We start from the raw sequence: 16,471 nt of genomic DNA on the forward strand, positions 1-16,471 counted from the left end.
GATATAATTAATACAAAATTCCCACTAACCCTTCACTTCCTCCATATCAGCTCACCCCGAATCTCAGCGTGGAGCTCCCACATCATCTCAGCTACCCGGCTCTGGCCTTCGTGCTGGCTGGAGGCCAGAGAACCCCTCCGCTGCCTGCGTCCAACGGCTGCCTGAATAACACTGCCCCAGCTTCAGGAGGCCTATTTCCAGGCCGTGTGAACTAATTAAAAAGAAGGCCTTCATTTGCTTTCTGGCAATCCCCAAGCAGCGTGAAAGGTCCACACCACCTTCTCCTTTCTAATTTTAGTTCTTTTCTAATGTTTCTTCTCCCTTGCAGAAAGGTATCGGATGCTGCTAAGCACTTAAAAGCTTTTGTTTTTGTTATTTGTATCATTTGGAAAGAAGTTTTCTCCAGCAGGAGGTGATGATTGGAAAGTACTAATGCAATTGGAGATAATTATTTATCCAGGGTAGTTAAATTCCTAAGCAGGTGTCCAAAAGTGCTAGTCAACAAAATTCTTCATAGAGCTTTCTGGAAGCAACTTTACATAAGGAGGAAGCACCTTTTATTACTGGTGATTCTCAGCTTCTTTTCCCTCAGCAGTTCACAGCACACCTGTCCAGGACATTTTCACTGAGGAACTCCGAACTCTCAAGTAACTAATTGTGGGCTAAAGCACTGATTCTCAGTCTTTTAAAACTGATACCCTTTAATTTGATAAATATAAAATTACCCCATAGCTTCATCCCACCTTTCCTTATCCTACTAAAAAAAAATCCCTCTCAACTATCTACTCAGCTTATCTACTTGATTACACAATAATGTTTCAAGTTAACATGTCCCAAACTGAGTTTTCTCACCTGAATTAATATCAAGTCCATCCTTCCAGAAGTCAAAAGGGCCAACAAATCCTTAAGTCACATCTTTGGTCTCTTTCATTTTCTCATACCCTACCACCCAACCCATACAAAAAACGTTGCTTCTACCTTTCAAATACCCTGTTTCCCTGAAAATAAGACAGTGTCTTATATTAATTTTTTCTCCCAAAGTTGCGCTAGGTCTTATTTTCAGGGGATGTCTTATCTTTCCATGCACTAAGTCTTATTTTCGGAGGATGTCTTATTTTCGGGAAAACATGGTAGATGCAGAATTCCACCATTTCTATTAAAAAAAAAAAACAAAAAAAAAAAACCTGTTACCCAAGGAAAAGGAACACATTGGCAATACCTACTGGACTGAAATGCTTTATCATCTAGGCTCTCAGATAACTCAGAAGTTCATACAAGAAGGAGACCTGTGGCGGTCAAGATCAGAAAGAAAACCAGGAGAGAACAGGCCTGTATGGAACACCCCTCTCAGGGAATTAAGTGATTTGATGGAAAATGCCTAGGAAATCAGTGACAGAACTGACACTGGGACTCATCCTCTTTCCATATATCCTATGTGGTAGCACCTGCATGTGCAGGTTCTTAAATGCAAAGGTTAGCAAAACATTGATAATAAAATGCTAGTATAAGATAATAAAATGCTAGTTTCCCCAATAGATAAATACCTACCTTAAAACTTTACTTTTTGATGTAAAAACAATCAGCACTATCTTTCCTTACTCATTATTACTAAATATCAGCCCACTCTAAAATTTTTGATGTAACATGGAGGTGACATATCACATTAGGAAACCATAGTAACATGCGTGCTATTTGAAATTATTTCAGCTGTTAAAGGTTAGATTTTAGTTCTGTTCAAAGGTCAGGCCTGAAAATATCAATTTTGAAATGTGTGGAAAATAATAATTTCTCCACACATTTTGGATGGTGCCACTGAAATCCAGACAGCAATAGGATGTGTTCCTTTCCTCTCCCCTTGGTGGTCAGAGTGGAGGGAGGGCACTAGCCCCATAACTTCTCTTACTCTTAATTTATAAATAAATAAATGAATAAATATTATCTATCTGAAAGCATTGTTGAAATTTTTCAAAATTAATCATTAAAAAAAAACCCCACACCAATTAGTACACAAAAGTAAAACTAAGAAAGATTTTCCAAAAATCAAGTATAAATGTCATTTTTCCCATTTTAACTTTTAAACCTGGAATGAGTAATTCAACTAAGTATTAATTAAGTATGAGTTATATGCCAACAACCCTTCCTGGGATTCGCATACCACTTTGATTTACTAATCATGTCCCATCTCTCCTCTCCTGGAAACCTGGATCTGGTACAAGGCAGACATGCACTAAATGCCCATGCTCACTGACTAATACTAGGTTTCACTAACATAATGACTACTACTAATAGTTACTAACATTTATTTAACTCTATGTACCCGACACAGCACTAATCACTTTACATGCATGGCTGCACTACCGGGCAAGCTAATTTAATTAATTAATTGTTAATTTAAGTCTATATATAAAATCCATAGCATAAAGAGGTTTAAGTTTCATAGCTAGGTAAGAAGTTCAGTCTCATAGTTAGTAAACAATCTTAGGCAGCCTACAATGTATCAGGGACCCATCCATTCTAAATCACAAATATAGAAAAAGGAGAGAAGACAATAAGTACACAAGTGAACAATATAATTTTAGATAGTAAATAGGTTCTGGAAAAAAAAACAGGATGATTTGACCAAAGTAACTAGGCAATGTTGAAACATGTTTAAGAACATGGACTCTACCACCAAGTTTGAATTCCAGCTCTGTTATTATGGGTTGTTGTTTAGTTATTTAGCTTCTTTCTGTGTTTCCTTATGTATAAAAAATAACACCTAATTCATATAACAGTTATGAGGTTTAAATGAGTTAATATACATAAAATGCCTAAAATAGTGTATGAAGCATGGTGTTAAGTATTTGCTTAAATACTTATTGCTTCTTAATATTAAAGATATTAAATTCAAGACATTAAATATTTATAATAATTATAAATTAAAGTTAATATTGAAAACATTATGAAAAATACTTAAACATATCCTTAAATACTATTCCTTATTAACATTATTACTATTATTCTTTTTGCATCATTGTTACTATAATTATCATTATATTGAAGGAACCTAGGACAGCGTCTATGAGGAAGTACATTTGAGTCAAAACCCAAGTGACACTCAATCACATGAAAATTTGAAGACAGAGATTTTAGGCAGCAGGAACCAAAGTACAAAAGTCCCAGACCAGAATGCCTAGCAAAGACAGTCCGTATGGGCCAGGATAGGTTTGCAAAATTTTAGGTTAAAGAGCTAGTTAGGAGCAAGGTTACAATGAACTTCATTGGCCACAGTAAGGAGTTGGACTTCATTCTAAGTTCAGTGAGAAGCAATCTAGCATCTCAAGTACAATGATGACATGCTTTGATTTACATTTTGTAAATATCACTCTGGTTGCCATGGGAAGACTGAGTATAGCTTCCACAGAATATCGATCTCCCCACTTACATTAATCATTATTTTAAAAAATCTTAGTTGTTTTCCTAGGGGAAAATAATTCTCTGAAATTTTTGAAATTATTTTAATCTTTAAAGTGTTCTTAAAAGTGCAGCCACTGTAAAGGACTTAAATAAGTATATGTTTATTCTTTCACATAGTTATACACACACTCATTTTGAACAATAATCACATGGACTACACACATGAACAATAATTTATGATTCTAAAAGTCATATTAATTATATATACAGGGTTTTCAAATAATCTCTCTTGGAAGAAAAGTAATTGAATAGTTCACTTACTTCAAATTAGACATAAACAGAAGATACCCTTCTCATATTTCTGTCCACCAGTCATTAGCCCCCAAAGAACGGAAACATTGCAAATCTGATTGATGGAACCAGGTATGTTTGACTCCTGGGGGTGGTTCCTTTCCTAATCTCCCCTTTACCTCCCGGCTTATCTTCAGACCCCTCTTCTCTAAATTCACTTTGGTTTGAGTAGATTGATAGCCCACTTAGACCACGCTGTCCTATTTAATCTTCCCAGATAACCTTGAGCCAAAGTCTCTAGCCTCACAGCTAGATGGCATATATTGATGAGTTGCTACCACTATGTGGAGAGGGGTAAATAGTAGTGGAAGAAGAACATTTCTAGTCTCTGCTTTTTTTCCACTATCATAATAGCATTATGTCATCATCTTTAATATCTAATGCCTCAAAGGCCACTAATGTATTCAGAAAGAATATTATACCCATACTCTGACAAAAATCATAAAGCCCTACATTGCCTCACATGTAGGTGATCAAAGAACCCAGCACAATCTGTACAAAGGGTTCCTCTTAATGAATCTAACTCACAAAGGCTTTAGTTTTGAAAGTTGAGAAATATAGCTGCATAAAGTTGCAATGCTTTACCTGGATGGCCAGTGTCCTCGTTCTTGACAACTGCGGTTCCCACAGAAGAGGTGGGTGGACTAGCAGGAGGGCTGGGAGGGAAGCTTGTACACTCTGTGGACGTGTTGATTTCGAAATAATCTTGGTTATGATTCGTCCGATGGAAATCCAGAGAAGACACAATAGAGGTTCGTTGTTTGGGCTAAAATAAATGAGCATGACGACAGTATTAATATGATCATGTTCATCTTGAGCCCCATCTCCCCATCACTTTTATCTAAGTGACGATTTTTTTTCCAGTTAAACTGGATTTATACTTAAAATATAACTGTGCTTTACAGAGGGACTAAGTAATCCCTTAATAAATTAAATAATAAAAAGATATTTAATGAAAAACTATGATGGCATAGTTTGGCTCATTGGTAGAGCGTTGGTCTGCGGACTGAAAGGTCCCAGGTTTGATTCTGGTCAAGGGCATGTATAATACAATACATTGGTTGTGGACACATCCCCAGTAGGGGGTGTGCAAGAGGCAGCTGATTGATGATTCTCTCGCATCGATGTTTCTAGCTCTCTATCTCTCTCCCTTCCTCCTCTCTGTAAAATGTCAATAAAAATATATTTAAAAATAAATAAATAAATAAATAAATAAATAAATAAATAAATAATTTGTACTCTTTGTTAGGTTTCGCCAAAAGTATGTAAAAATGTAGTGCACAGAATTTCTCTTAATGAGCAATTTGGAAACTTGCAATTATAAGTCACCTTTCAATCAACTAACATTTATGAAACATCTGGCATTTGCCAGACCCTAAGGATATAGAATCTAGCAATAAAAGGGATCTCATGACATTGAAGCATTATTAGGGCAATTCTATTTTTTTTTTTAATTCTTTATATAGCCCAAGGAACGGTGGCGTTAGATATTGTCCCCAAGTACCATATGCTGAAATTCTATCATCAGAATTAATTAAAGTTATATAGGGCATTTTCCAGGATCTGCTTGGTATTTGAGGTAAACTTTGGTTTTACTTTTTAAGCGTTTTAATTAATCCCCAAGTAGCAAGAAAAGTCTACTTAAACATAAAAGTTAAAATCATGGAGTAATGACACCTATAATCTATATCGCTTGTCAGTAATGGATTATTCCCAATAGCAGTTTTCTATTTTTCCCCTTGATTTTAAATATGTTCACTTTTATCCCTGTGCCTAGCAGAGCTTCTAACACAGTCCTTCAAAAAAAAATTAAAACAATAAAAATATTGCAGTCCTTTTGGCTCTCAGAACTGTGTGCATTTTCCAAGAATCAATTTAAGTATTTTTACTTTTCATTCTTCTCATTCATACTACTGAAATAGTAACAATCTCACAGTAATTAACAAGAGGTTAACTGCAATCTCTTTACAATAAGTTTCTTTCCCCAAAGTACAATTACTTTTGGTTTACTAATGCTTCCATTGCCCTCAAATATCTGTTAATTTAATGTGTACTTCACAGATTGTTTTCCTGCATAATATTCCATCTGCCCTGTCTCTTCCAGATCATGGTTTTTAAAGTAGATATCATTTAGCCTATAATCTAAACTAAATGATACTGAAAGTATCTTTATTTTACAGGTTATTTTTTTACATAAAGGGTACAAATTATCACAATATGCTTTATTCCTTCACCATTGCAATATTTTAATGAAAAAGGTTGAGAGGCATAAATATTGTTATACAAGAAACTGCAAGTCATTTATTATTATGCCACATCAACACAGTAATAGAATTCAAATGAGTACCCACAGGACTCAGATGCTTTTGAAGTATGAAAGACCAGGGTTCAATGTCACCATTGGTTTCTCGTGAAATGTCTGTCCTTGAAGCTGCTGAATCTCAGTTTCACATTCAGTGTTCTTTCCTCGAGACTGTATAACAGCAATTAAATGCCGTGAACTATGGGTGGCTCTCCCAATAGAGCAGCCCACACCTTTCCCCAAGGTGCGTTTTCCTGCCTTCCCTTTCTCCTAAGCTCTGAGCCCATTTCCTCTACAGCTCACTTTTTCTGCCTCTGTGACTTTCTAAGTAAACTTTCTCTTACAGAAAACAAAATCATGAACTATGACACTAGTCTGCAATAAAAATACAGGAAGGTCCATTATCTTGGTCTTGTTTTATTGTGCTGTGTTGTGTTTTTGTTTCACTTGATAAACAGGCCATAAACCAAATTTTTATAAATTTTCCTTGTCATAAACTTTATAAAGGTCAAGTTAACTGATGCATAGAACTTCTTTACATTTAAATGTTTCTTAAATAAATGTTTCTGAACCCAGACTACCCAAAGTTCTATTTATATACAAACACAATTTGTTATGCACAAAAGAGTAACAGCAAACAGGCTATATATATATATATATATATATATATATATATATATATATATATATATATTGCTACATGAATTCATTATACAGATATCTGCTGAGTGACTAAATTGCAGATACCAAGGTAAGCACTGTGATAGGAACAGATAAATAAGACATTGTCTCTATGGTCTAGGTCAGGGGTCCTCAAACTTTTTAAAGTGGGGGCCAGATCACGGTCCCTCAGAGAGCTGGAGGGCCGGACTATATGAACTACTAATTCCTACTATAACACCTTGGCTGCGCTCACTGCCCAAAAAACCTGGCGGGCAGGATCAGACTCCCCTGGGGGCTGCATGTGGCCCGCAGGCCGTAGTTTGAAGACCCCTGGTCTAGGTGATAATAAACTTTTGTTGGAGAAAGAATGGTGCCTAAAAGGAGAGATAAGCCACCCAAGAATCATGCTTCAGTATAATATAGTACGGTGAAAAGGACTATGATAAGTGGAGGGACAGAATTTAAAGGGAGCCCAAAGATGGGTCTCTGCCTTAGGGAGGGAATCATAAAAGGCCTCTATGAGCAGAAGATTGAATCCTGATGAAGAGGTGGGAAGCATGGGGTAGGCAGACAAAAGAGGATGGGGAGAAGGGAAGTACAAACTGTAAATAGTGGGGGTGGCTATAGTGCAAAGTACTATAGTGGTGGGTTCAAGACGTGGGATATTGTAAGTTGCAGGGGCCACATCATAAAGGGCTCTAAATGCCATGCCAATGAGTTTGGTCTTTAACGTGAACATTTAAAAAAAACAACAACAAAAAAACTGAATGATTTTCAAGCAAGGTTTTCATAGCTGAGTTTGCATTTTAATAAACTTACTATAGCAATTTAGAGAATAGATTGGTCAGGGTTGGACTTGAGGAAGGAAAACTAATTAGAAGGATGTTATAGAATTCTAGCCATGACATAATGAGATCCTAAGTAAAGCAATGGCAGCAGGGTTAGAGATAGCAGATGTTTTTAGGAGATGCTAATGAGGCTAGCTTTTTAGTCTTGACATCTTATTGGATGGGAAGGTTGATTTTTTAAGGGAGGAGTCTAGGGTGACTCACATATTTCTTGCTTAGGTGAATACCAGAAGATACGTTCTTTAATGGGAAACACAAATGTATACACAGATGCTTGAAAGATGTATGCTTGTTTGCTCTCAAAACTAAGTATAGACTGCCTAATGCATGGTCATGCAAATCTACATTTTATTTTCCCTTTCTTCCTTTGAGCAGAGTGCTATGATCTCACTGTAGCATAACTTCAAGTAAGATATCTGGAGAAAGGGAGCTAGGCTAATAGAAATTTGAAGGGATGGAACCATTGATCAGTGATCACCTGACCCCATTCTTTTTTGCCTCTTCAGAACTGTCCATCTGCTGTTACCCAGTGTGAGGACCAATGAGTGGAGGTAATTGCCCAAAGCTCTTTGAGCATCTGAGGTAATAAAAAGGGAGAATCATTATGGATCAGCAAACTATAGCCTCTGGCCCACATCTGGCCTGCCTCATGTTGCTGAAAATAAAGTTTTACTGGAACACATCTATGCCCATTCATTTACTTCGTGTCTAAATGGCAGACTGGAGGAGTTTAGACAGAAGCCGTATTATCCACAGCATCTGAAATAATTACTGCCTGGTCCTTTAGAGAAAACATTGGTCAACCCCTGTTCTAAGAGATAATTTTAGTGCTCAACAAAACCATAAGCATAGGTTCCCTGCTATTTCCAAGCTTTGTGTGCAGTTAGGTTGGTGACAGGTAACTAATTCTGACCAATCAACTGTCTGTAGAAGTGAGCCTTCTCTTACTCTGCAGGTGATGTAGTTCCAAAATGATGGAGGGTCATTCAATCCACATTGAACCTTATAAGAAGTTGAGGTAAAAACCTCCTTTATGTTAAACCACTGAGATCCTAGGTTGGTCTGTCATGTCAGCTAGCACTACTAGGCCTAACTAACACAGAATCAGTGGATCAGAGAGGTTAGATTATTTACTCAAGATCACATAAGTAGCAAACAGAAGGGCTTCAAAGAGAAGGAACGTCCATGTGTTCACATCTAGACACAAGCAAATGGTGCCTCAAAACACAAAGCACAAGGGCAAGATTAAGTGAATATCTGTATGGAGAAATGAAATAATAACAATAGGAGAAAGAACAAAGAGATAGTAGCATTATTAAAAATGGAGATGGGCCTGAAATATCCGCTTTGATTTTAATACATTCACTAAAAAAAAAAAAAAAAAAAAAAAATGTGTTCATTGTGACTCCTCCTTTAAAACATCTCCCTCCCTCACCTGTGGTCCAGCGCTCATCTCTCCCTACTTTCCCAAGGACTTGCTCCCACACATATTTACCTCAGAATCATCTAACTACAGATCTTGTGCCAAATTCAGGCTTCTGACTATTTTTTAATGTTTGGGGGTAGGGGGAGGGGAAAAGGAAAAATAATATTAATGGCAGGTAAAAATTACATGAAATGCACATTTCAGTGTCCATAAATAACGCTTTATTGGAACATGTGCATGCCCATTCATTGTATGTGGTCTATGGCTGCTTTCATGCTATCACAGCAGAGTTGAGCAGTTATAGCTGAGGCTCTATGACCCACAAAGCCCAAACTACTTTGTTCTCTGGTCCTTTACAGAAAAAGTGGGTCACCCCTGTGATAGAGTGATTAGGAAATGTCTCTGAGGAGCTGGAATTGAACAGATACACGAATCACTGTGAAAGAGTCAAGGCCAGCTCCATAGAGTTGTTGGAACCATGCAACGTGAAGGTGTGAGGCCCCCTTGTTCCAAAAGCAGATATAAAAGCAAGCTTTCCTTTTTCCCATGGTCTCTTTCTAGACCTGTCATGCAGTCTTAGTTGCTACTTAATGTCTCATTCCTTTGGGCACTGGGACACTCACGGATGAGAGCAGACTCTCACAAGCACCCAGAGGCTCTGTCCTGCAACTTAGCATGTGCACCTCATCTCTCTCCTCCCCATGTTCAAGGTCTCACTGCGAATAACACGCCCAATAAAATGGGGAGATGGTGAGAGGTGAACCACAGATGAGCCAAGGCTCCAAGCCCCAGCACAGGCTCCACACAGACTTCACTTAGAAAACAAATCCTATATAATAAAAGTCCAGCGACAGAATGATGGGATGATCAGACAATCAGTTGATATGACACACACTGACCACCAAGGGGCAGGTGCTCAACGCAGTAGCTGGGTCCTGGTGGTCAGTGCACTCCCACAGTGGGAGCACTGCTCAGCTGACCTGGATCAGTGGCTGCTCCTGCAACAGGCCCATCCCCGCAGGCCATGCCCCCCTACCAGTGCACAAATCCTGTGTACCAAGCCTCTAGTTCATAGATAAAAATCATTAAGAAATGTAGACAGTTGACCAGGAGCATTAAACCCCAAGCATGAGGTCCTTCTAAGAGTGATGCCCATTGGGACTGCATTGGTCCCACATCCATTAAGCCAGTGCCATCTTAGGTTATTACCTTAAAAAGAGTAATGTGCGAATTTACTGGTGTCACATATAGAAAGGCATGCATTTCCTACCCTTACTTTGGATTCTCTTAATCAGAACCAATTACCATAAGACTCTCTTTACATTCGGTAAAGATGTAAATGAACTAATATATTCTGATACAACCTTAATAATTTCATGACATTTCTGCAACCCAGACAGATATGATTCATTTATGAGTTAAATAAGAACATGCAACTCCTGATTAGGGTAAGATCTAGGCAATGTGTTCATTTATTTTCCAGTGTTTTCTGGATTGGAATGTAACTTTCAAATATCCACTTTTACATTTCCTCCTCTGTTATTTTCACATTACTTAAACTAATGGACACTTTTAAAATCCACTTACTTGGGTTTAAAATCATTTGAATTCACTTAATTTCATTATAAAGGGACCTCATCAACCTCCCAATAAAATGTCAAGTAGGACTAGAGGGACATTCTGGTGTCAGTACAAAGACAAAGTGGTGCTAGAAAAAGTCAATGGTGGTATTAAATTATTCAAGCAAAACTCAAGTTCAGAATGACTTCCAAGGGAAGATGGATTAAAGTCAGAAAATTAGCAAGTGACTTCCATAAACATATGTGGAAATGACAGACTCTGCATTCAAACACTGAACCATTGATAAATTATGTCAAGTCAATGGTAATAAACTAGATGCTTTCTTAAATACTTTCCAAACCTGAGATGGAGGTGGCATGGTAAAAAAAAATAAATGGGAAGCTAGACCTGTAGTATTTTCTTTTAGAATTTTAATCAACCTAGAATATTTTTGTATAAATGGTATATGGCAAAAAAAAATTAATTCTAAATATTTCCCCAAAAAATGATAGCCTACTAGCCAATACCATCATTTCTTTGCTGATTTGAAATGCCACCTTTATTACATTAAATTTCCAAATATGACTGGCTTTACATTGGTGGACTCGATTATATATCCACTGATCTACTTGTCTATTCCTGTGTTGATACCACACTCTCTCAATTACTGTTGTGATTCTCCTACTTCTAGAAATTTTAGTAAATTCTGGATTTCTTTGACTCTTCCTCTTTTTTATATTTTGGGAGTATTCTATAATTTGGTTTTCTAAAGCACTCCCATTAATTTGTTCAAAAAACAAATTAATTGTCTAGTTCAAAAAAGTACTAGTCATGGATGGACCTGGAGAGCATTATGTTAAGTGAAATAAGCCAGGCAATGAAAGATAAATACCACATGATCTCACTCATTTATAGAAAATAAAGAACATTATAACTGGATGAATAAAAATATAAATACAGAGGCAGTAAAGCACCAAACAGACTGTCATATTACAGCGGGAAGGCTGGGGAGTATTGGGAAGGGAGGGAAATAGATCAACCAAAGGACTTGTATGCATGCATATAAGCACACCAATGGACACAAGACACTGGGGGAGGGGAGGTGAGGGCATGAGATGGGGATAGAGGAGGCTTGGGGAAGGTCAATGGGGGGAAAAAGGAGATATATGTACTAATATATATAATATTTTAAACAATAAAAAAAAGAAAATATGGGGGGGGGGAAGTACTAGAGACCAACAGCCATGCTTCAGACATTATTCTAGGTTCTGGGGCTACCTCAGTTAACAAATAAGGCATAAAATTTTGAGGCGTTTTTTTTTTATGACTTTAGGTGTAACAATCCTATTTTTTTTGTGTGTGTGTAACTTACGAAGTGATCCCCCAATATGTCTAGCCTCCACCTGACTTCATACACAGTTATTACAACATTATTGATTATATTCTCTAGGCTGTACATTACATCCCATGACAATATATCATTAGAATATGATCCTATTTTTAATTTTCAAAAAATTTCATTTTAAAATAGCTTCATCTTAATTTTATAAATTCAAGTACTTCTCAAATCTTCCTGAGGATACTGATCATAATATTTTTCTTGCATTAACTCCATCTTCTCAGAGGTTATTTACTTTGTACATTGAGCTTGGTTCCTCTCTTTTCAGATGAACTTCTTTCAGAAGCTCCCAAATGCCTCTGATTATACCTCTGTCTGGTTTTCATCGCTGCTATGGAGTTATTCTTATTTGTTTACTTATTTCACCATTCTAATTGCATTTCAGGAGAAAGAAGATGTAAACAGTTGGGATCAGTTCACCATCTTGAGTTAGAATTCTACTATTTCTCTGTTAGAACTTTTAAACCTGTAGGGAGAGGGAGTCTAGACAACAGCTCGGTAGGGATAAATATTATTAAACTTTTATTCGGATGTCATACAAATGGAAAATAATATTTTCTTCTTTTCAGTAAAAGGGGAAAAAATCTTAATATGGAGTACAGTTCTTTTGTGTTTGTTTTTATTTTTGTCATGAATATAATAGCTGATATGATTAAGGCTTATTCTGAAGATATAGAACTTGTTATCTTCAGGTAAACAAAATACCATTCCTCTGCTATATAGATTATGGACAAACATAGACAGGCAAAAGTGGGTGTGAGCAAATATCAAGTACCTATGGGGAGGTAACACGCTTCTAGGAACTTAAAAGTTGTTATCTCATTTAAGCCAATAAGATTGGTATTGAAAGTAGCTAATCTTCATTCCATTTTGCAGTGAATTTGAGATTTAGAGAGCTGAAATTAAAACACAGTTATATGGAATTTTAAATTGAATTTCTCCCCAGCCCCCCATCAGGACACTACAGATAAAGCCAAAAGAAGCAACATAAAGTACAGGTAGAGCAAAAGCCTAAATGCTCTTGAGTTTCTATATTTACATCAACAAGCAATTTTCCTACTCTGCAGTCTACTGACAGCATTGATTTTTTTAAAATCATTGTCTTAAAGGGTGTTGAAGAAAATACAAGTGGGTGGAGCACAGAAACAAATGGAATCTAATTAAACTATGTATTAAGCCCTACAGTAATTCAGTGTTGAAAGGCAGAAAATTTAAAAATCTTTATATGTTATGCTTTTCTCTATTAATTCATTTCATTTTATATAGAGATATTTGGCTATGAATTAACATATATTCTCATTTTTTATCGGAAGAAATTATAAAACTGTTAATACAACCATAGTATTTAACATACATTATCATGAGTGTAAAATTTTTAAATGAAAAACATGTAATAAGTTTCTTCATATGAGTTTCTTCATACAAGTTATTCAAATTTGAATTGGAAATAATATATGTATATATATAGACATGAAAGGATATTAGAAGTTTTGGGTTTTATTCAATTTAAGTGTTCTTGCTCTGGACTGAATATATTGATAGATATTAAAAACCTGAAGAATGTTTTTTACCTCCAAATCATGAAGTTGATTCTCAGAGAAGCTTCTCCCAGCATTAAAATAGTCATGCCTTTCTTGCAAAAAATGTTTTTTGAATTAGGTATTCAAATATTCAAATATCTGTTTTTCCAGGGTCTCTGTATCCTTTTACTTTCCACAAGCAATGTATGTATTTCTCCATATACTTGCCAGCATTTGGTGTTGTCATTACTTTTTATTCTAGTCATTTTGATAGATGTAGTGATAGCTCTTCAGGGTTTTAATTTGCATTTTTCTAATTGTTAGTGATGTTGAACATCTTTTCATGTGCTTCTTTGCCATTTGTATATACTCTACAGGGAAATGACTCTTCATGTCTTTGGCCCATTTTCTAATTGGATTGCTTGTTTTTATATGACTATTTAGTTTTGAGTATTCTTTATATATTTTAGAAACTCTTATTTAGCAGTTGTGTGGTGTACAAAAGTTTTCTCCAGTCTCCACTTGTCTTTTCATCACTTAACAGTTCATGAGGCAAACATTTTTAATTTTGAGAAAGCACAATTTGTCAATTTTTTCTTTTATGGATAATGTTTTTATTATAAAGTATAAGAGCATATTACCTAACTCTAGATTCAAAAAAAGTAACTCCTATAATTGTTTTCAAAAAGTTTTCTAATTCTACATTTCACGTTTAAGATAGTTATCCATTTAAGTTAATTTTTAAGATATGAGACTTAGGACAGATGTTTGCCTATGGATGCCCAATTGCTCCAACACCATTTGTTGAAAAGGCTATCTTTTCTCCATTGAATTGCTTTGACACCTCTGTCAAATATCAGTTGGCATATTTGTGTAGCTCTATTTCTGGGTTCTCTCTTCTGTTCCATTGTGTCCATCCCTTTGATAATATAGTCTTGAATATTGTAACTATAAAATAAATCTTAACATTGGGAAGACTAGTTCCTCCCGATTTATTCCAAAATTGTTTTAGTTATCCCAATTCCTTTATATTTCTATGTAAATTCTAAAATAATCTTGTATATATCTTTAAACAATCTTGCTGGGATTTTGAGAAAAATTACATTAAACTTGTATATCAATTGGGGGAGAATTTACAACTTTACTATTGAGTCTTCTAATCTATAAACACTCTCTATACTCTTATTTGCATTTTTTATATCTTTTACCACTATTTTGTATTTTTGTACAAAAGTCCTATACATGTTTTGTTAGATATCTCTTTGCTTTGTATGTGTGATTATAAATGCTACTGTATTTTTAATTCCAGTGTCTATATGATTATTGAGAGCTTATAGAAATGCAATTGAATTTTTTAATGTTTATTTTTCATCCTGTGACCTTGTTGAATTAACTTATTAATAGGAGGGGTTTTTTGGTAGATTCATTGGTATTTCCTACCTAGACAATTATGTTATTTTGCAAATGGAACAGTTTTATTTATTCCTTTCCAATCCACGTGCCTTATGCCTTTTTTTTTATTGCATAGCCAGAACTTTCAGTGCTGTTGAATAACAGTGATGTGTGAGTGAACACCTTCATTTTGTTCCTATTCTGAGAAGCATTCAAATTTTCACCATTAAATATTTAAATATTAGCTACAGGAATTTTATAGATGATCTTGATCAAGTTGAGGAAGTTCTCTGTTGTTTCTATTTTTTCTGAGATTTTTTAAAAAATCATGGATAGCCCTAGCTGGTCTTGCTCAGTGGATAGAGCATCGACCTGTGGACTGAAGGGTCCCGGGTTCGATTCCGGTAGGGGGCATGCAGGAGGCAGCTGATCAATGATTCTCCCTCTTCCTTCATCTCTGAAATCAATAAAAATATATTTAAAAATCATGAGTGGATCTTGAATTTTGTTGATGGCTTTTTCTGCTTCAATTGATCTACTTCAATGATCATGTGGTATTTCTTCTTCATTAATTTTCAACCAGTCTTATATCCCTGGAATAAACTCCACTTGGTCATGGTGTATAATGCTTTTTATATCTTGCTGAATTCTACTTACTAATATAATGTTAAGGAATGTTGTGTCTATATAGGGAATACTGCTCTGTGGTATTTCCTTTTTCTGCTATTGGGCATTTTTAGTGTTTTTGTTTTGTTTTATACTGTCTGGTTTTGGTATTAGGGGAATACTAGCTTCATAAATAGATTGCAAAGTTCCTCTGTTGTTTCAGGAAAAAAAATGTTTAGAATTGAATTTAATCATCCATAAGTCCTGACCAGTTTTGCCAAGTGGTTAGAGCATAGGCCTGTGCACTTGAGGGGTGCACGTTCAAGGCAAGCAATCACATCAATATCTCTCTCTCTCTCTCTTTCTCTCTCTCCCATCCCTTCCACTTTCTAAAAATTAATGAAAAAAATATCTTCACTCCTAGGGTGAGGATTAAAAAAGAAAATCTTCTTTATCCATTATAATTCTCCAGCAAAACCAACATGTTTTTCTTGAAAGATTTATAAATTAAGAATTCAATTTCCTTAATAGCTATAGGACTATTCATGTTACCTTTTCCATATTGTTTGAATTGTGCTAGTTTGTTACTCATTTACACTAAATTGTCAAATTCATGTGGGTAGAGTGGTTTACAATATTCCTTCATTGACCTTTTAGTGTATGTAGAGTCTGTAGTAATATTCCCTGTTTCATTTCTGATATAGGCAATTTGTGTCTTTCTCTCCTTTTTCAATTTCTGTTTAAGAACAGCAGGAGGTAATTGTATAATGATTTATAGAAGATATGTTTTGAGCAGCAAAAACAGGAAGCATATGCTACTGTGTGCATGAGAGCAGAGAAATTATTTTACAAATAAATGTGCAGTATGCATCGCTTTTTAACCCACCAAAAGTCATTCTGCTTTCCAAATCTTACTTTACATCATTACTAACAATACCTCTCATTAAATACATGCTGTGTCGGGCATCCTACAATATGTTTTTCATGCAAATACAACCACTGAAAAGT

General features: G+C 35.6%; 1 protein-coding gene across 19 annotated transcripts in view; it reads right to left on the reverse strand.

Moving 5' to 3' along the window:
- The window catches only part of ANKS1B (ankyrin repeat and sterile alpha motif domain containing 1B), a 774,190-nt gene that overhangs the window by 489,824 nt on the left and 267,895 nt on the right, over positions 1–16,471 (reverse strand). For 17 of the 19 annotated variants that reach the window (XM_084876364.1, XM_084876380.1, XM_084876382.1 and 14 more), the window contains exon 12: positions 4,333–4,513. In XM_084876364.1, coding sequence (XP_084732490.1) covers positions 4,333–4,513 — 181 coding nt within the window. Of the gene's footprint in view, positions 1–29; positions 147–4,332; positions 4,514–16,471 lie in introns of those variants that run through there. The other 2 variants (XM_084876371.1, XM_084876370.1) reach the window with 2 other exon arrangements.

The sequence above is a fragment of the Pipistrellus hanaki genome, assembly GCF_964339955.1.
Source record: "Pipistrellus hanaki genome assembly, chromosome: 3".
Classification (NCBI taxonomy): Eukaryota; Metazoa; Chordata; class Mammalia; order Chiroptera; family Vespertilionidae; genus Pipistrellus; species Pipistrellus hanaki.